Consider the following 21,520-nt stretch of genomic DNA (forward strand, 5'->3'; position numbering starts at 1 on the left):
CTGTGACCTGTTGTCCCTGAGGGCGCTCATAAGCATGTTACAGGATGAGGTTGGAGTTCTGTGTGTAGTGACTTGTGGTGCCTGGACCTTGGGACAATTTCACTTGCGTTTGGAAATTTTAATTTCAGAGTTTAAATTTCTTCCTCTCCTTTATGCCTGTAGGGCTCTTGTGAGCAATGTTTTTATGTCTGTTTTATTAATGGTGTAAAGGCTTGTTCTGGAGTGGCAACCCTGCTTTGAAGGAGATAAGAATATCATGTTTTAAGTTTCAGTATGTTGCTGTTTGGAGAGCGTGGAAGGAGTGGGTTCTGCATATCTAAATGGTATTCTGTTTTACATAATCGTATTCTCCTGCAAATATATCTGATTTTTTTAATGTGAGTTTGACAATTCCTAAAGATCACATAGCCAGATGGAGGTCAAATTTCAGGGAGTGATATCTATGAGGACAGAAGGAGGTCTGGAGGGATTGAGAAAAGATTGAGAAGACGAAAACAAACAGTGATCCATTCATAGTGCACAGCATAATAAATAGCATCAAGCAGGAAAAGATTACAGGGAAGAATGGCAAAACATAACAAAATGCAAATGGCAAACCTAACAAGATTTATGCTTTATCAGAAATACTGGCTCTGTCTAGCTACAGGTGAAATTTTAGTAGGAACTTGCAGGAGTGGACAAAGATCTTGAGCACAGTGGCTTCAGAAATAAGGTGATGACTGATTTTTGAGAGCGAGTAATGTGATCTGAGAGGAGTGGAAAATGACTTTCAGTGGTATTTTGGGCAGAAAAGTAAAGTAAAGGTTGGTAGGAGTTGAGGACAAAAAAGCCAGATAGAATAAGGCCATGCTTGTTGTGGAAAGATGGCCAGTGTGTGGAAGACAATTTTAGTAGTTGCAATTTGGAGGATTTTTCTCTCATATGCAGCTCTAGGCCTGCTGAGTCTGCCAAACAAAACTGTCAAGTTTCTGTCCCCTGTTGTCACTCCCCTTACCAAGCCTCTTAAACAGATATCAAGAGTTAGCTTGTTTTTAGATTTTTAAAATACTATTTTTGTTGCTTGTTTTGATTGGAATACTCTTTGTCAAACAAATATGGAAAAGGAAAAGAAAACTGAAGTCACAGTCCTCAAATTCAAGTTTGGGAGTCATAAATCCATTAGTTTAGGCAGTATTCCCAGATTACTTTGTCTGCTCCGGAGGCAAAGAACTGCAGCATTTCAGTCTTCATATGGGAAAAAACAAACTAAAATTAAAAAAGCCAGAACTTGCAGCTGTCTTGTATTGGCGAGGCATTGATATTCACAGAAGGTGAGCACTCTGCATTTGGATGTGCCAGGAAAGATCTTTCATCCAGTCACTAAATATCACAAGTTCTACAGAGGGATAACATGTAGAATGGGGAAAATGCAATTCTGTAGTGCTTTAATCAATATAAAAATGTTTGCGGATGTCTCAAGTTGAAGTGAATTAAGGTCATTGAATTCTTGTGTAATTCTGATTATTGATAAAAGCTATGTTGACTCTGCAAAGTCTAGCAATATCATCAGCCTACCCCATGTCTAATTCATGATGCTTTAATATCATATGTGAAGAGGAAAGCTACTTTCTACCAGCTACCAAACAGGAAGGGTAGGGAAGAGATACATGCTGCCATCTTATTTCATGTCAGAAGAGAAAAGGACAACCCTTTAGCTTTGCTGCTGCTCCGTTCAAGTCTCCTGCAGTCTTGGGATGCCTGTTATATTTATGCTGTAGCATGGCATTGTATTTTGCAGAGCCAAATCTTACAGGCAACGGAGAAACAGATACACTCACGTGTAAACCGTTACGGAAGCTCTGGAAGTCCAGAATTAGCACTGAGCTGAAACTAAAATGAGTGTTCTACCTTAGTTTTGGTCCTCCTAAAAATGGGACAGCTTAGTTTTGTTATTGTCCAGGACAGAAAATTAATGCACTTCTCTTCCTCACTCTTTACTGGATGCAGGTGAATGGGTGCCAGTCTGCTTTCTCCTCTTCATAAAGCTGGGCAAATAAGGGATATTGGTATTATGCTGACAATGCTCATACCTGTTCTCTTAATCAACCTCATGAGAAGCAGCTATCTGGAATAGACTTCATCTTGTTTCCTTGCCTCTGGAAAACAGACGGTCTCCTAAATCTGATTTATTTATTTTTTTGAATTGGGACTTGATGTTGAATTTTGGTAACTGCTGATCCTTTCCACCCAGAAATGAATTTGACATGGGGGAAGTGAAAGAACACACGCTTGTGTTTTTCAAAGTATGTATTGGGGCAGTTATTTGTAAAATTCCTAGAATTCAGGAATCCATAAACATGTTTTCTATTCAAGAATGCCTTGGAATGATTTAGTTTTCAAATACCAGCGCCCAGTTTGCAGTTCCTAGACCATTTAACACAGCAGTATGGTAGCCCCTCATGAAACATATGAAGAGGGAATTGCAAGCTTTAGAGAATTTAAGAAAGGTACGGAAAAAATGATTAGCATTCATGTGAGTCTAGCTTAGAATTAAGTACTTCCAAAAGTAAACTCCAACTTTTCCACCTCCGGGTGATGTTTTTCTTTTGTTGCTCTTAAACTAAATGCTTTTTTGGCAAGTTCTCCCTTCAAAAATGTTCAGTGTGACTCAGGGGCTGACAGTGAAACTCACCTGTCTTTTTCCAAGATTTGTGTCTCAGGGCCCAGACACACGAACAAGTTCCTGCATGCCATCTGATCTGCGGTAACTGTGTGCACATTCTTGGTCCACAGCAAATGTGAGGTAATTTGAGTTAGCTTAGCCTTTGATTAATCTATTAATATCTGTTCAGTACTTTGAAGAGATCAGGAGTCATGCAAGTGCTTGTTAACGTATGGCTTTCTTCACGAGTGATCTAGCCCTTATTGTCATAACGCCTCTGGGCACCTGAAGGTAAAGCTGGTAGGTGGCTGTACCTCACCCAGTAGAGGGCAGAAGAACCTGCACGTGTAGACTTGGAAGCTCTCAACACCAAGGAGATCCCCAGCAAGAGGACAGCCCCAGTGTCTGAGGCAGCTGACAGGAATGCAGGGTGACACTTTCCTGTAAAGGCTGACCTGCGTCTTCCTCATTCAGAGTGGACCTGAAGATGCTGTGGGAGATGTCAAAGCAATGACTCATGCAAATGCATGGGTAAGGACTGTCAGAAACCTATCACAAAATGCAACAGGTGCATCTCTGAATTATGGCCAGATAGGTCCCACAATTCAGAATTATTTATGCAAACAGTGCCCTGACACAGAAAAAGATAGCAAATGGGTTGAACGTATGGGGAGCTAACCTGCTGTCATTTCTTATGGCAAATCCAGAGGTGCACCAAATGTACGTAGTTAGAGTCCTTGTAGCCTCGTGCTGCAGCCACTCTTTGCAAATGTGTAGCACAGTGACTGTGATTATGCTGAAAAGTAAAAAGTGCAGGGAAGGTAAGATAACGATATATTAATGTGAAGTGGCTCAAAGTTGGCAGTAAGGTGGCAATTTAAATTTATTTTTATTTAATACCCAGTGTGCCTTGTTTGACTGTGAAAACTCAAGGTGTTTCAGGTTATTTGTCAACTTTATAACACGAGTAGGAAGCCTAGGGAAAGGGTTAACACTGCATGACCACAGCTTTTATAAGTCAGTGGTTATCAGTGGAAGGAGAGTTGTAGCAGTATCCCTGGAGTTGAATTCACTATTTTTTGGTCCTGCTGCCTTAGAGTGTTTTTGGTTTTTTTGGATATGACATGTTTCCCCTCTTGGAGTTTACTGAACTATTCCTGTCAGTGTAATGATCCCCAGCTGTTGCTTTAGCCCTAGCTATTTTCATGCTGGGAATGGGAGGAGGAGGAGGAGAGGAGCAGAGGCTGGCTTGTTTACGATACTGTGATCTATTTACTTTGTCAAAAAATGGCTACTATAATACTTTCTTTAGCACAAAGTAATACTGAGAGGGAAGAGTTGTAGACTTGGACCTGCAAGAGCAAGGAGATATGAGGACTCAACACATGCAGAAAACAAGAAGAATAGAAACTGGGTGTGGTGCAATGAGTGCAGCTGTCAGTAGCATTTATGCAGACAATGCTTTGAACTAGTAATGATACCAAGTAAAATTTGCAGCAAGTACTTTCCTGCCCTATCAACTGAATTTTCTTCACAGTTAAACTGAGCTTCATGTTCAATGGCAGTGGTGCTGGGGTATTAATAATCGCAGCAACTGGGAAACATGTTAATAAAGCTTGACAAAACTTGTGTGGCTTTTGAATTATTATTTGATAATTATATGCTGTTTACTTTTTGAAGAAAGTATCTGTATTTATACTTCTAAACAGAAAATGACTGATGCTTAGACTTCCTGGGAGCTGTTGAAAAGCAGATGCTGTTTTGAAAACAGAACTATAGTACTTAAGCTCAGATTGCCTGTTTTGCATCCAGAAACAACTTCTGCAGTTAACATGCTTGTTTAGAGTCCTTGCCAGACAGATGTCACTGTGACTCTCCTGCCCAAAGAAGATAAGGGTCAGTGGCAGTTGTGGTTTCTGCTCATGTTTTTGGATCCACATCAGGCTGCCGGTGTAAATCTTATCTCGGTACTTTAATCATTTATAAGATACTAGTCACCTCAGATTTTTCAGCATTCTGTCACACCTGCAAGTCATTGATCAACAACTTAACGAATATCTATACCAAAAATAAGTGCCTGCTTAGATCTTTCCTTTCGTACCCCAACTCCATCTATCTAGTCTTTTCTGAGCATTAAATTACTGATCTTGTCACCTGCTGCATCAATAAATTTTGATCCAAAATGTTAAAGCAGCACATTTCTTGGCAAGAACCTCTGTAGCCTCTGGTAGAAGATGGGATATGGCTGCTCACATAGCTTAGGTTTATGAAATGAAAACATGCAGTGATCCTATGGGGCAAATAGTGTTCCTGTTTCTTGCAAGAGGCCTGTAAGTGGGTGCATAAGCTGCTGATTAGCATTAACATGGGGCAGAACTCATGGTTTTCTTCTTTTTACTTGTGCCAGTGGAAGTAGGTACAATGGTTTTGCCCGGTGGTATGTAAAATTTACTAACCTGATACCTCTCCAAACCAAGAGCAGACCTGCAGTAGCTGAAGTACATTGCAATGTGGTGATTACTAATAAGGACTACAAAATGGGTTTTGCTAGTCAATCTAGTCAGGATTTTTCATGGTGTTCAATGAGATGGGTAGAACAACTGTGCAGGTGACCTACTGTCAAAGTTTATTGTGTAAGCATTCTTCCAAGAAAACAAAGATTTTAACTTTCTAGCCTGCAGTTCTGCCATATAAAGCTAGATTAAGCCTGATAAAGCTAACAAGAAATGTATAAGATGATCAATAATAAGGAAGAAGGATATATTGCTTTGGGACATGGATTCTTTCCAAAATTGACAGTGAAAATTGGTGAAATCCAGGCTTTCTAGGCAATCTCATTTTAATGCAGCCTTTCAGAAGTAAGCAGCTATAAATAAAATATTTTTTAAAAAATAGCTATTTGAAAGTTTTCAATGGAAGTGTCCATAATGGATTTTTTTTCTCCACAGTAGGTACAGGGATCATCTGTTACAGCCATGCTTATAAAGACCTCATTTTGTGGTCTCCATCCCCAAAGGCAGCTCATGGAACCAAAGCCCAGACTGGGGTCTGAGGGTGTCACCATTTTGAGGGTATTCCTTTACTGTCTCTGCTGCACCCTACCAGCTGACACATTTAAATCTTTTTGGTAATCTTCCTCACTGAAACACTTGTCAGGGTACAAACACTGTGCTGCCCAGCTGGATTGTTGGAGGGGAAACTGAGCGATGCCCTCTGGGTGACAGAAGGAAGAGATCCACTTTTGACTTTCTCTGCGTGGAGTTTCCCCAGCTTCATGCTGCTACGTGTTTCTGTAGTATTAAGTGCATGGAGACTATAGCTGTGTTTTTGGTAGGAATTGAATGTGGCAGCAGTTATGTGCTTTGATTACTCATCTCTGCAAATACCACAGCAGTGCTGGAAGCCGGGATGTACAAGCTCCCTTTGTGTATTTTGGTCAGTATCACAAGCAGCATGTAACCTGCTGCTGCAGGTAGTTGTGGGGTTTTCTTTCTTATTTTGGTGGATGTTCTTTGTGATGCCCTTTTGATGCTCTTTTTCTTTACTTTCACTTCCCTAAGCTTTCACACCTCTTTCTGTATTATATTTACACCTGTGAAAGTCCTTCTAAGCCTGCTTACATTTCACACCCTTTTCCATGCTCCGATGTCAAATTCTTCCATTTAGGAAGTGGAAGACAACATTTTAGAAGTAGATGCTAAAATAGCAGTACCTTTGTGCCTCCCTGAGAGGCTGTTTTACTGCTACTAATAATAGCTGTCACATTGACTGCAGGCAGTTTAGAACGAGGATCGCATCTTCAGGGCTGACATGTGACCGTGAATGCAACTACAGCGGTTGCAAACACTGTCACCACGTAGCTATCTCCCCTGCCTCTTTGCCGGAGGGAGCAACAGAAAGGAAACGTGTCTGCCCTTCACTTGCTTTTCTTCAGTTTATTAGTGAAAGCCCACCTCTGTTAGCAGTTGGAGGGAATCTTCCGCTGTGTGTAATGAGTGTGGGAGTACCTGCTGCTGCCAGCAGTCTCCTCTGTGCCCTTCAGTGGAGGACTGAGCTAGCAGTAACATTTTAAACATCTGCAGAATTTGTCCACCAGTCTGAAGTCAGTGGTCATGCAGGCCATTCTGGACTGCTGGGTTTTTTTAGTTTGCTGATTGACCTGTTACACAGAATTATATTATTAGGATATTTATATCTATGATAGCACTTAGGAACCACATTAAGCCTCATAGCTGGATTTGTTTTTAATGCTCTGGATCTTCCCTTGTGGAAAAACCCAGGAAAGTCAGTCCTGGAGATCTGGAGACTTCTGTAGTCCAGAGTTTTGAAAGAAAGTAAATATTCAAGGAGAAAGGAAGTAAAAAGTAGTAGATGGATGTTGTATGATCACATTTGAAAGACTTTGAGGGAATTTGGTGTGCTTTTCTTGTGTAATGCAAATGCTGGTGATCAGCTTCCATAGTGGGCTGCTGTGAAGGAACTGGTCTCTAATGAAGAGGGATATGATGGCCATAGCTTAATTGTATAACTTTTTTACAAGTAGAAACAGAATTTTAATAGAATTTGTACTTAAAGTGTAAAGAAGGTATCAGACTGTTGCAATACAAAGGCCATGATCTTTATTTGAACCTCAGATGCCATGATTGTGGCATGTGTTCTTTGCAGTCTTTGAGAAAACAGCAAAGATGTTTCTCACTACCATGAACTGAAGAAATATGGTAATTCCTTGTAGCATCCACCTGAGATTCTTGCCAAGAGAGGATGCTGGGGCTTGGACAAAAGCTGGTGGCAGGAACACTAACCAGATAGGGAATGCTCTGTGTCTTTATTTTGCATGCAATTTGCATGTTGGGCAAACCCACTTTTTTCCATGTCCCATGAAATAACTGTCAGCACAGTCAACCAACTGAAGCTGGGAGATGCTCAAGCTAGCTAATTTAAAATTGTAAAGCCCAGCTTTCCAAGTTCCCTATATAACTGGTTAATTACTTCTTCTAAAGAACTGCTGGTTTTATATTTAAATTTGCATACTTATAAGTCCTTTTTTTCTACCACTCATGGAAAAACACATTTGCTCTCATTTGCATTTGGTTTCAGTAAACCAAACATCTTTAGGTGGTTAAGAATCTGAAATGGTCTTGGAAATACAGAATAATTCCACATGTAAGTGGAAAACCCAAAAACACAGCTCACATGTTGAGGAGTCCCAGCTGTTGCCACAGCAGTTCTGTGGTATCTTGACCATTAGATGACTTTTGTGAAGGGAGCTTTTAACTTCTATTGGTAGTGGGTGCCCTGTGGCAGAGGAAGGCTGAATCACTGGGCCAACACCACAGTCTCTGAGAAATGTTTGAGGAAGTTTTTGGCCTTGATCTGAGAGGCTGTTAGTACGCCGGAGCACTGCACTGTAGCAGAAATTGCAGTGTGGGAGGTGAGCGATGAAGGAAAAATATTGGACTATATCTCTTATTGCTGAAAAAGGCATGGAAGGATTTCCTCATGAGTTTTAGTATTATAAACATGTCTAATCAATCGTGTTTTATGGATGTGTCTTGGCACTGTCTCAAGACTTGATTTTTTTCTGCTTAATAGAAACACACAAAAACATACTATCCCTTGAACCCCAAATTTTAAATAAAATGAGAAATTGTTCAGATTCTGATGTATCTCCAAACATGTTTTTTCTTTTTTCTTCTGTATAATATCCCAGAAAAACTGTAAACAACTCTCATGTCTCATATTTAAGGAAAATAAATCGGTTGGAGCTCTTTCTTCTTATAGGTAGAGACACCTCTATCTTTACAAGAAAAAAAAAAAAAAAAGGGGGTTAGACTTGGTTTTCCCTTGCGTAGTTTGCCTTTCGTACTGTCACATTAGTAGACAGCCATAGATGTGATTGTCAGGATATCTTTACCCATTCCTCCTTTTTCCTTCACTTGTCCCCATCTGCCACATCATATTAAATTTTCTGGGAGAGTTTCTTTCTAAGGTCGTCTTTGCAAGGTGGTAAGGACAATGTTAGTTCTTCCTTGTTCATTGTTTCCATGAAACACATAAATCAGTATAGGCTGTGACTCAAGTTTGCACAGGGAGTTGGGAAATTCTCTGGTTTTCCTCCCTCAAGGGTTCTCTTCCAGCTATAGATAGTAACAATGGATATATAGATGGCATCAACAAGCGCTGATTACAGATAATATTTACTGCCTTACGGTACTGGTGTGTCAATTTTAGGTAGACCTTTCCACCTAGGTATTTTGTTACAGGTCATCTTGTTGAATCATGCATGGTGGCTAGATTCCATAGATATGGATATGTGCCTAGTTATTCACATGCTTAGTTTTCACCTAACCACTACTACTGGGATGAAATGATTTTATAAGAATCTGTACCTTGCACAGAAAGCAATCCAACTTTTCCTTTTGACAAGCTTGTTGCACATTTTTACATGCTGCATATCCTACTAAATATGCCAGGTTACATGTATTTTGGGTTCATTTCTTCAAGTCCTATTCTATTTTAAGAGTTTCAGTGAGTGCTGAAATGGACTATTAGGTGTACCAAGATTTTATGATGAGTGGGCGTCTATGTGTTCAGCAGAGAGACTTATGTACTACTAATAATACATTTATCTGATTTTAAAATTTTAGTATTAAAGATGACAAAGATGGCATTGCATTAAAAAGTAGCAATGATTAAAATGGCATTAACCCCCCCTAAATTTTACATGTTTAATGTAAATGGCAGGAGTTAAATAATGAAGGAAGAATATGAAGGCAAATACTGTAAAATGCACAGCAACTGTTAGTCTTTATTTTAAATAAACATGAAAAACCCTGTACAAAATTCAGTATCACTTTTGTAGTAATAAGTTTGCATATTTGGAGTCATATATGTGAGTAGCACCTGCGAAAAAAACACGTTCAATTGTGTGCAATATTGAGGACTGAGACTGTAAACTTCTAAGACTATGAACTTGTTCTTCCTTTTGTATGTGCACATTGTACCACCCAGAACGCCAGTTCTCACTTGAGCCTTTGAGAATCACCAACAGGAGTAATTATTCAGTCCTGACTGGAGGTTAGATCATATTATGTTGTGAAACTTGGACCACGCTACTGCTTTTGTTTAGTTTTGTAATGCTGTGTCCTAATAAAACTAAAATTGCTGTAAACAGTGGCCTTATCTTCTAAATACAGTTTTAAATTAACATTACTTTGATTTCCACATTGTATCAAATATGATACGAAGCCTCAAAAATGGCCTGCTGAAGTAGCTTGAGGTAGCTCATGGTGTGAGCCAGCTACCTTGTGCTATTATGGGAGGATGCTTTTGATTGTGTATTTGCTTCTGATTCCATATGCTTTGGGGACCAGTTTCTTCTGCCGGTGGGGATCTTTGATTCTGTTAAATTAACTGTATCAAAGAATTGGTATTTTTCTGTCTCCACTAAGAGAGCTATTTAATGCCTCATAACATTGACTCATTAAATGATCGTACATGCAAGTATTTCATCATCCTTTGAAACATTTCTTAAAATTATTCCTATTTCATACCTCTTTTCCAACAGCATCCTCCCAACAAAAAGGGACTGTTGCCCTGTACCTGTTTTTTTTGTTTCTAGTAGCCAAAACTAGTCTTCTGGAACACAGTCATATAGACAATACACCTAATATGTCAGCAGGCTGCATGCCACGTCAATGATTTTATATGACCCAAGAACATTTTGAGCTGTAGAAGCTTTGAAGGGTTTGATTTTATCAAGAAACAAGCCCTTCTTGTCCCGAGGGTGAGGTCAGTTAATTTTCTCTCTTCCTCCTCTTTCTGAGTTCTTAAATGACCAGTTGCTCCTTTTTCTGTACTTCTCAGCTGCTTTTGAAAGCTTCTGGACATTTGAGAGCCTGAAGGCTTTTGGAAGTGCTGGATGGAAGAAAACAACCCTCGTGTTATTTGACCCTAGGTACATCCTTGGATTATTACTAGCACATCTACTGCGAAATATTTTAAAAGTTGTTGCTTTGGAAGTGAAGGATCTGTTCTGGTTTTTAAGGATCTCTTTCTTCATAGAGGTTTTAGGTCTGCATCAGGCAGGATTGTACTGCTGTTCTCACCTGTATAAATTTTGAACGCTCTCAAAAGCTTACTATGAGGGTAAGAACGAAAAGGTAGTTGTGAAAAAAGTTTCAAGTCCTCTATACTAGATTGGCCTTTGATGCAGCTGTATGGCTTTCTTGGTTGAACCTCCTGTTTGGCTTTGTGCCTATAATTGTCTCTGTTGGGCAAGCACAGCTGGGTAAGGAGTTTATCAGTGTTCCCCAAACTGATACAAGACACCTGCCTATCTAAGCATGTTGCGGCAGAACATGCTGATTTCTGCAGTGCTGCTAAGAAATCCACTTTCATCATTCATGTCACCTGCAATAGGGAAGTGCTCCCAATCCTGGGTTTGTTTCCAGCTCAAGATCTGCTTCACAGACCTTCTGTTTGGATGTAGGGAAGGTGATCCCAATCCTACTTCTCACAAAGAGAAGACCACAGCATGAATATTTATAAGTGGCTTTTGCCTCTAGTGTGAAAGGTTCTTGTAACAGTTTAAGAGACCAAAACAAATTCTCTTTCTATTCTTTACCCTCCAAAACTCCGTTTTCTCCATAGTATGGTTGCTAAGGAAGAGATGAGGAAACTGCCTGCATTTTAATAGCAGCGGTTGTTGCTGCAGTAGAGAAAAGAGGTAGTGGAATGTGAGATAGTCTCAAACAGTAAAGAAATAAACTTCTGCTTAACTGTCCCTTTGCCCGGGCTTGCTCCAAGCTATTCTTTAAAATGCATTGAGATGAAGAGAACCGCATGGCTGCTATTCCCAACAACAGCAAATGCTTGCAAATTGTGAGGATCAACAGTGTACCTGCTGCTTCTCCTTCACCCCACAGAGGGACATGAATTTTTGGCATCCCATTCCCAGGGTAGCAAACTGTCATATAATCCCTGCAGTTTGGGTGTCATTTACAGTCTGCTTCACTTAAATGCTTCTCTGTTAACTGCACAGTCTGCTTAAATGCAAAGCCAGCGGGTATTCCCCATCAGCAGTTAGTGGATTAAAATGCTGTTAGGCTCAGAAAATTGCCTTTAAAAAAAGCCTGAAAAGTTGGCTTTCTTTGTTGGTAACCCCCATTCTAGCACATTCTGTGTGATGTTGGGGGTGTTGTTGACAGCACCAGCAAAACGCAGCTCTAGAGGAAAAAAAAAAGTCCACCTCAGCAATTTGAGTAATTTTCAAAATTAATTTTTATTATTGTATACTCACTCTTTGATCACAAAATATCACAGCCAAATTTTTCTTATAGCTTCTTGTGGACATTACAGAAAATTTGGTAATACTAACCGCCCTTTGCTGCTTCTGTACAGAAGGGTGTTGCAACTAGAGCTTAGCAGATGCTGCTCTCACTGGTGTATGAACCAGAATCTCATCTGGCTTCCTGTCAAAGCATGAAAGGGCTAATGTGAGTCAATATTTGTTTTGTAAGCAGGCACAGCTGAAAAATGCTCAGAGACCATTTTCAGTGTGAGGGAAAGGTTTTCTTACCACATCTCCAAGGGACTGAATTAAGTCATAAATGTAGGATACAACCTCTGCTGAAAACCGTGTCTGATGTGTTGCATATTCCAAAGCTGAATTTAGCATTGGCTACTGGTCAAATGTGACTATTTAACCAGAAACTAGGAGAAAAATTCTCTTCTCAGTCTAATTAGAACAGCTGCTGCTGTCTAGGTATTGAGTGGAAAGGTGGCTTCACCCTTCAAAGCAGTAGTTAACTTGGACTGTGATGCACAAACAGCTGTGATGATTTTGTTCAGTAAATATCCCATGTTGTCAAAGTCATCTTTTATGGTTGCATATTATAATTAAGTTGATTGCCTATAGGCTGTTGGTTTAATCTAATGGTGTTATACACATTGTACTGAAAAATTGAAAAATATGTGTGGGCTGCAAAGGTGGCCTACTGCCACATTTCCTCAGGCTGTAGTCTCTGACCCTTACGAAGTAAACCCAGTCAGACCTACTCAGTGCAAGGCCAGTGAAAATTCTCCTAAAAAAATCTTTGCCACTACCGAAAGGTAGAGGTGTTGATGAACTAACTGGCAGGTTTCCATCCCAGCTCGTGCTGTATTAATGCTTTCTTGAGAGTTAAGTGGATGCTGTAGCACAGGGCCTTCAAATGGGGTATGCAGAGGTGCTGAACAGTGTACAAATAAATGACTGTGAACCCTTATGAGCATTAAAGTGCATAGTTTGCTTTTTACTGCTTTTACTTACGCTTGCACTTTCCTCGGCTTAGATAATGAAGTTAGGCTAATTTCACTTGTTCTTTGGCAGTTTCTCTTTCTAATCACATGGCTTATTGATTGGGTTGCAGGAATGAATTTTTCTATCAGGCAAACTGCTTTCACTGAATTTACAAAATTGATAAATCATGTCTGTGAGCATACAGCCTATCTAGTTAATATGAGGTTTATGTCTTACACTCTCCCTTTTTGCACAGGTCTCCTAGCCTGAATTCCAGGGAGTTCTGCCTCCCTCAGTCCCCTATAGGGTTTTGTTTGGGTGTAGCAGCCTTCCTCCGTTCCTGTTTTGTGCTACTGCTTGTGCTGTCTGTTGTAATTCACCATACGGCTCTGCTTAATCATTACCTTGGTTGGGCAACCTTGAGTATCACTTGGGATTCCTTAGAAGAAAAGGTTTTATAGAAATGTGAACACAGAGTCCCTTTGGCAGTAAGTCAGTATTCAATGTAACATGCACGGGGCCTTACCGCAAGCTGCAGTTCAGAGCTGTGTGTCTCTCTTCACTAGTTCTCAAAAAACAGGAAATGTAGAATATTTTTTTTAATTTGTTGCCATAAACCTGTCCTAGTATATGACATAGTCTCAAAGATGAGATTAATTTTTTCTTCTTTCGAGATGCCGAGGCTGCAGTCTAGTTTCTGTAGTAGTTCTAGTCAAACTATTAAACACGAAGTGTGGTTTAGAAATAGAAGGGCTTTCAGGTACGTATGTGTAAGGACAGGCATGCTGTTGCAGATTTAGATGATGAGCTGCAAAATCCATCTTAGTTCATGATAAATATTTCTTCTTGCTACTGCTTACTACTAATGCACCACTGTACTACAGGTAGAGTTGTAAGTGTCTTGAAAGTGTCCATATGGGTGCAGCCTCTGTATATTAAACATATACTGCTCTTAGCTGCCACCAGCTGTGAGTAGGCAGGAGTAAACTCTGCTCTTGGAATATGTCTGTAGGTTCCCTGTTAAGGCAGTTCTATGGTAAGATGAACAAAAACCAATCATGACTTGCTGTATTTCACTACAGTGTAACTGTTGATAGTAGATGTTGTATCGTGATGTTGTTTGTCCTTTAGTATGCACACCCACGCCCCGCCCCGCAATTCTTCTCTACCCCTCCTCTCAAACTGCTGGCAGCAATCCTATATACCAGATCCCAGATTTCTCTGGGATGTTTTATTAATTCTTGGAACAGTTCATTGAGATATAAAAACCTTGTTCAATCTTTAACTATATTTCAGAATTTTTCATACTTGTGCAATAAATATGGGCATAATTGCCCATTTTCAGGTGGGAAGATCAGACAAGCATACAAAGCCCACAAAATGTTGGATAGACTGTGACAAAAGTTGAATGAAAGAGGTGGGTAGAAGGGTACCAGTATGGAACTTATTTTCTAGCCAGCAGAGAGATCTCTGCTTTACATGACCTGATTTATTCCTAATTTGAAAATTAATTTAAAGGTTAAGTAGAGGGATAAAGGAAACAGAAGATTGTTGGTTTGTGACTGAAAGACTTACACTCCAGTCTGACTTTGAGTAGCTTTGAATTTCTCTGGTCATTCTAGACCTTTGGCTGAGCTCCATGTACAACAGCCTTGGATTGGCTCTTGGGACATCTGTTAATCTATATATAGGATTCACACACTTGCACACGTAAACAGGTGATCTCCTAAATATATGAAATGGTGTTGGGAACTCCAAGTACTTATTTAAGCCAAAATGAATTCAGGAGTGGACTGAAGTAATCCTTTTTGCTCTCCTCCCCGCCACAAAGATAAACTGTATTGGGAAAAAAGTATATTATGTGCTGATTATAACTTGTCCTTAATATGTATGTACATACATTCATAGATCCCAGGAATTACGTAGTGCCTATTAAAAGTATTCTGAAAATTACTTTTTTCCTATTCTCCATTTTAGTCCTCTTGACAGTTGCTAGTTTCTTGCTGTGAAGGGACAAAGTGTTTAAAAGGTGCATATAGTGGGTAGAGAAAAAGGGTAGTAGATGGTAACTGATAGAGAAATAGGATATATTTAGAAAATTCATAAGGGAAGCTGAAGTCAGGAAGGGAATTTTAAGTCATTTGATGAAGTCTTCAGCTGTCTGGCTAAGACTGATTTCTAATAAATCTCAGAACAGCAGGGAGACTTCAGAGGGGTGAAAGACCAGTAGCATTTTGTATCACTACTGAAAAAGGGTGAGTGAGTAAAGAGTGGCTAATCTGGCATCAGTTCCAGGAAAAAACTATGGAAAATTTGATAAAGAATTTAGATGGCATAAGGATAGCAGTATAATCACGCTATTCAGCTTTTCAATTTGTGAAAACAGGTCTGTTCAAATGTGATTTTGTTGTTTGGCTACGTGAAATTTGGTTGCTAGGGGTTTTGTCTTGGTGTAATAGACTTTTATAAGGTCTTTAACTTAGTAGTGTGGTATATTTTGGTTTTAAAAAGTATCTTTGAATTTAATGACGTACTGCTTAAGTGGATTAAGAACTGACAGTAATCAAAGAAAGCAGAAAAGCATTTCTAGTTGGGATCAGCTTGGTGTGGTCTGGAAACAAATGGTGGATGGAACAAAGATTAGTGATGGCATAAATAATGACATTTAAAAAATGGTTTAGATCATTTAGGCAAACTGAGACAGTTGGGCAAAATGTGTATAAATACAAGTGAGGGCAGAGTTTTGCACCAAGGAGCAAAAATTGCCAGCTGCAGCTGCGTGGGGAGTTTTTCACTGAAAATCCCTGACTCTGGGAGGTAAAAGGTAAATAGTAGGTATAGCTGGAAATGGGAGGGAAAGTAGATGGTCCTAGCAAGTAAATAGCAAAGTGGCAAAAAAAAAAAAGCTAGCTGTGTAAGTGGGAAGACATGAGTAATAATGAGATTATCTGCACTTAAAGCTGTGGAGATAGACCTGATGCTATAGGTCTGTGCCTTGCCTGTATACATTTAGTGAGATGTGCTAATTTAGGGTATGGAAATGAGTCCCTGAAATGGCTCACTAGTGGAAATAATGCCACATAGTGAGAGATTTAATGTCCCGTTAACCTAATAGAGCCAAAATCACTTAGTGGCATACTGCTGCTGGAAGGATCAAGTCTCATTCCCACCCTATGTCAGTGTTAGCAAATACCTGGCTATACAGTCGTCCTCTGCAACTCACTAATGAGACAGAAAGCTATTCCCAGTTTTGGTTGGGCTGTGGTCTCTGCCATGTCAGTGATTCTAGCCACCAGTCAGGGGATCATGAGAGATGATGTGGGGAGTGAGAGATTTAACTCCATTGCAGCAAGCTGTTAGATCAAGTGCTCATGTAGATGTGTCATCACCTGATTTGAGTTTTGATCACCTCAAAACGAATGCAGCACATGAAGAGCTCTGTGAACAGGCCAGCCATGAAACTGTATTAGCCCTCATGGTAGCGCAGAAGTAGGAGTGCGATCACATGCTGGGTGGGAGGAAGAGTCTGGGGCTACCACTTCTGTTTGCAGTTTCATGGCCAAACGAAGGCCCTGTTCCTTCCCTTCTACGTTCCCTCCTCCTCGCTCTGGCTCTTGGCTGATCCCACACAGAATTAGCATGGTGCTCTGTACATACTCCCTCCCTCTCTCCCTTCCCCGTAATAAAGGAAGTAGTTTCCTGCCCAGGGTGCATATATTAAGAAATCCTAGTTTGGCTTAAGAAAGAGAAGAGAGGTAACCTGGTTGCACACTGTGTACAGAAGTATCTTTACAGGTAGGAAATATATTCTCACTGTCATAAATCTTTCAAAGAAAGGTACATCAAGAGCCAAGGGAAGTGGAAGCTAGACAAATCCAAGTGAAAATTCAAGTGTGCATTTAAGTGAGGGTGATTAGCCACTGTGCTAACAACGAAGGAGGAGATGGATCTTTTGTTAACTTCATATGAAGACCCGAACCCTTATTGGAAGATGTATCTTAGTCAAATGGAGACTGCAAATAGGAGGTTGAAAGAAACAGGTAAAATGTGATAATGTGTCTAAGTAGATGAAGTGGTATCTTCTTAAATTTTTTGATCCATTCTTTAGGGAGCGTACAGTATAAATTTGGATATAATGAAATTAATGTATTTGAAAAGAAAAGTCCTTGAGAAAGGAGGCGTGAGGGTTAACATGAGATCGTATAACTGGACTGTAGAGTAGTTTTGTTGTCTGGTGGTTCCACTACGTTTGTGTGGATTTCTTGTATGTGCACTGTACAATGGACATATGCTTGACAGAGAAATTGAAATGAAAACAGGGAAGACGCCATGCGTTAATTCTATAGTATTTTATGTTGAGTATACTTAGGAGCTTGGGCTTGACTGCAGACAGGATTCAGTATCTGCTGATGTTCACTCAGGTTGTCCTAGGTTGATGTGTGCGCACGTGCATATGATTCTTTTCTTTGGTTTTCTAAGGTCCCTTTTGTATGGAGGCTGTCTTTGAGTGTTTCTAAGAACAGTCTCTAGAATATTGCTTTGATTTTGTAGTCTAAAGGGAAACTGCTGTTATAATCTAAATGTTGAAGTTATGACTATTCCAGAGATTTGCATTAGAAAAAAATTATCACTGCACTTCATAGAGGTAATGCATATGTTCTATTACTCTAAAATAGATAGGAAAAATTCTAGTGATAAGGGATTGCTTTTGCTGTGGAACAAGGGCACTTCTAGATATATCCATGATATTTCACTTCCATGAGATGTTTCTGAAGGTGAATTTCTGAGTTGAGGAAGGAAATCAGCCTTGCAGTTTAGAGTAATGACCAATAGTTTTGTCATATCAATTTAATCTACACATGGTAATTAGAGCTTTCAGGAGTCATTAGCAACTGGGGTGTCACTCTGTGTTTATTGGAGGACTGTCAGCCGGTGTTTCTCTTTGTTTGTTTTTTAATATTAATGGTTTGGCTGGTGCTCTAGAAAAAATTGAGAAACAAGTCTGGCTTTGTGGATTTTTATCACCCTGCCAAGACCCTGTGCAACTTCCTCTCCCTGTTGCCCGCAGCAGAATACGGAAACCTGACTGCTGAAGGCCACTTCTGCAATTGCAGTGGTGCAGAGGAGCAGGGTGGGAGGGGGGTCTCTTTGTTCTGGTGCTCGCTAGTGCCTTGGCATCCAAAGAAGAAAACAAGATGCATTTGAAAATCTCTCTTCAGTTGTTTCTCGCACTGATGGGTTTCCTTCTCTCCCCTCTCTCTGCTGTCGTGCAGTGCTGCAGTTGAAGCTCCAGCAGCGACGCACACGGGAGGAGCTGGTGAGCCAAGGGATCATGCCGCGTAAGTATCACTTAAACTCTTTGTTTTGGTGTTTTTATGCATGTTTTTGAGTGCAGAATGGTTTCACATATGATTTGAAAGATCAGGTTCTCTGTTTCTGGATGAAAAACATCATATATAAGAGCCCCACCCTGTCCCACCGCACTTGGTCCTTCTGAAGTGTTGGTACTGTAGGTGTGGGCCACCTTTGATACAGAGGAAAAGAGTAATGGCTCTAAGTGTAACTGTACTCCCAAACCGTACTTATATTTGATCACAGTGGAGAAGAGTCTTCTGGAGAACATGGTGTGTTAGAAGTGCCTTATATACTTCACACATGTTGATAATCACTCTTTTAACAGGCTTCCTGCCTCTGCAGTTTCTGTTCTTGTTTGTCAGCTCCCCAGACCTTTGAGGCAGTTGTCACTTTGTACGTACATATGCCATAAACTGAGTGAAAACGGTCAGTGTGTACAAGATGTTAACCAACACGGGGCCATGCTTTATGTTTGTAGCTAGAAACATAGCTAGAAAGAACCAGTCCCCTTCCTGCAGCGGATGGCAAAATTTGCAGAGGCAGAGAACTTTTACTTGTCTGGATGGACACATAGGATATACCCTAATACCAAGTCTTAATAAATTCCCTTTTGGGTTACTGTTGGAGAAGGTATTTTTTTGTTCCATTCCCCTCCTTCCCCCCAAAATGCAAAAAGATATCTGACAATATTTTTGTCATGCTTTGGTACCTCCCAACTAGATGACTTAGAGGTAACAACTTGAAGTGAGACCAAAGAAGCAAGCGTTTTATTTTTGAGGTCATCTGTTTCATTTAACAGCTTTAGTAAAAGACAATGGATCAGATATGTTTTCTTCTTTCAAAAACTTTCTCCCTCCTCTATTTCACAAACCTTATTTGAAGACAGTGTAGTAATGAGGAGTTTCTCATTCCTTCTATTTCTGGGGTGCACGCTGTAATATGACACAGTGATGTGACTTAGACTTTGCTGAAGGCGTAAGGTTAGGCTGTCGGCTCTCTCTCTGAATGAAGAGAACCTGTCAGCAACACTCTTTCAGCTGAAGTGGCTATCTGGAAGGTAGTACATGCTTGAGATGTTTCTGGGACCCTTACTTAAAATTCTAGTACCAAATCAAAAAGCAAAGATTGTCCTGTCTGGATATAGTACTCCATGCCTGTCTTCCTATTTTTACCCAAGGAACTTGTATACGTGCTTCTACAGAATATACTTATTTGCTTTTGGATTAAAGACTAGTGTCCCAGTGACTGTGCCCTTTTACTAATGCTTCCCAGAAGAAAATGTTCCTGACATCTTTATGGTCTCCTGCTTTAGGTGGATATGTATGCAAATACAGTATTAAGTTCTGTTCAGTACTGGCTTTCTTCAAAGTGTGGCTGGCCAAACTTGTGATTCCTGAGAGGGGTCTTTTTTACAGGCCCTTTGAAAATGAGGCCCTTACAAGTAATTCAAGTAAGGCACCCAGAATAATTAGTCAGTCTTAAATTTGCTTAAAATATAGCCTAAATAACTAGTCTTTTCAGGCTTGTGTCCTTCATTTCTTCATTTATGTCTCTTACATATGAGTTCTATGACAGACCAAAGGAGAATGCTCAGTGAAATACCACTGTGAAAATATTGGCGACACATGAAAAGGTCCTTTTGGCAATGAAGAAAACCCACTTTAGCAGATCTGTTCTAAACATGATTTGAAATTAGTTCCTTTCAAGTCATGGTATCATTTACCCATACCTGCCAACTGGAAATAACCACACATTGCGAAATGTTTAAAACATTATTTGCCTGGGCCATTTTTAATGAGAAGTTCAGGTGTGAAATAAATTGTGATACTTAAAGCAAAAGTCCCATTTTTGACCTGAGGAGTACAGAGGATGACTGGGGGCCATGTTCTTCCTGAAGGCGTCTCAGAGCCATGACAGCTTTGCCTCTACTTTCAGCAGTTCTGAATAGATGTTTTTACTTACTCTGGGAACGTGCAGGTATCTTGTATACTTTCATCTCTCAGCCCTGTACCCCCTGTCTGTGAAAACATTTATGTACTTAATATTGTTCCTCTGTCATCTACTACTAAACATGGCTACACTGGGCCCTGTGTCTCCCTCTTGAGTTTGTTAGTCAGGACCCAAGCTCTGCACAGCCCTCTATGATGATTTAACAAAAATATAAAAGTGGTAATCCAGAGGATGGTTTGGTGCAGGATGAAATGAGCTGGAGCACTCTTTCCATGTAGGATACTGGTTGGCTTCTAGCCTTTATTTTCCATCTGGAGAGCCTTAACACTCTTGAAAGAATTGTGGTAGTTGCAATTTTATCTCCATTGGCATTATAGCTTGCGTCAGGAAGGTGCTTTTGAAGTTAAGCTCGTGATTGCACCTACCTACTGTACCTTGCTTTGCACCACGAAACAAAGTTTAAGAGTTGGATTAAATTGGGATGAAAGTAAACTGGAAAATACTCTATCTACAGCTAATATGCATTCAATCCATGGGACCAGACTACAGCTTGTCTGGCACAACACCTCTCGCTTCACCTTCATGTATAGAGTGTGGCTGTCAGTTCCTCAGCATCAACTATTATTCTGTGTAGATTTGGTCTTACTGTGCTATCCTACATGTTCATTTAGATTAGCCTTTAATACAGATTAGTTCCTGGATATTGTAGCCAAACAGGCGTGCCAAAACTCCTTGAGACAAGTATGGGAAAAGTGAAAGTTTTTGTTCTACATTAGAAGCTATCTAGCGTGCAAACTCAACTTTGGCACCTTTGGTTCTCCTGACTGCAATATAAGTTGTACGTGGTGTTTAGGTTCAGCTTGCTGCCCTAAGTGGGAAATAGTATTTCAGGCTTCCATCATCACAAGATTTTTGGCCACTATAAACCTGAGAAGTGGGAGAAGACCCATTGGTGTCCCGTTAAAGTGAGAGTGAGAGTCACACCACTCCTGCTTTGCTTGTTCAAAACAGAGCTGGGAATTGCTTACTTTGTCCCCATGTGGAATTTTGTTTATATGGTAGAGAGGAAAGGCAAATGTTTCAACATTTTTTTTTCCAAGTACACTTAATCTTGCTTGAATAACCTTTCCAACCCACCAGCCACCTACAGTAGGGCTGTGCTTCACTAAAAGATTACTGTATTGTAGTAAGAAATAAAGCATTTATAAACAGTGACAGAGGATTCAAAATAATTGGGTCTTATGCTTCATTAATTCTTCTTGCTTTTCTGTTATCACTTTGTGTAACCTTTT

The 21,520-nt window shown here is 40.0% G+C and overlaps 1 protein-coding gene across 3 annotated transcripts in view; it reads left to right on the plus strand.

Annotated features, from left to right (window-relative positions):
• MRTFA (myocardin related transcription factor A) overlaps positions 1-21,520 on the plus strand; it is an 86,268-nt gene that overhangs the window by 40,496 nt on the left and 24,252 nt on the right. For all 3 annotated transcript variants that reach the window (XM_009512083.2, XM_064453798.1, XM_064453807.1), the window contains one exon: positions 18,197-18,262. In XM_009512083.2, coding sequence (XP_009510378.2) covers positions 18,197-18,262 — 66 coding nt within the window. The remainder of the gene's footprint in view (positions 1-18,196; positions 18,263-21,520) is intronic.

The sequence above is a fragment of the Phalacrocorax carbo genome, chromosome 1, assembly GCF_963921805.1.
Source record: "Phalacrocorax carbo chromosome 1, bPhaCar2.1, whole genome shotgun sequence".
Taxonomy (NCBI): Eukaryota; Metazoa; Chordata; class Aves; order Suliformes; family Phalacrocoracidae; genus Phalacrocorax; species Phalacrocorax carbo.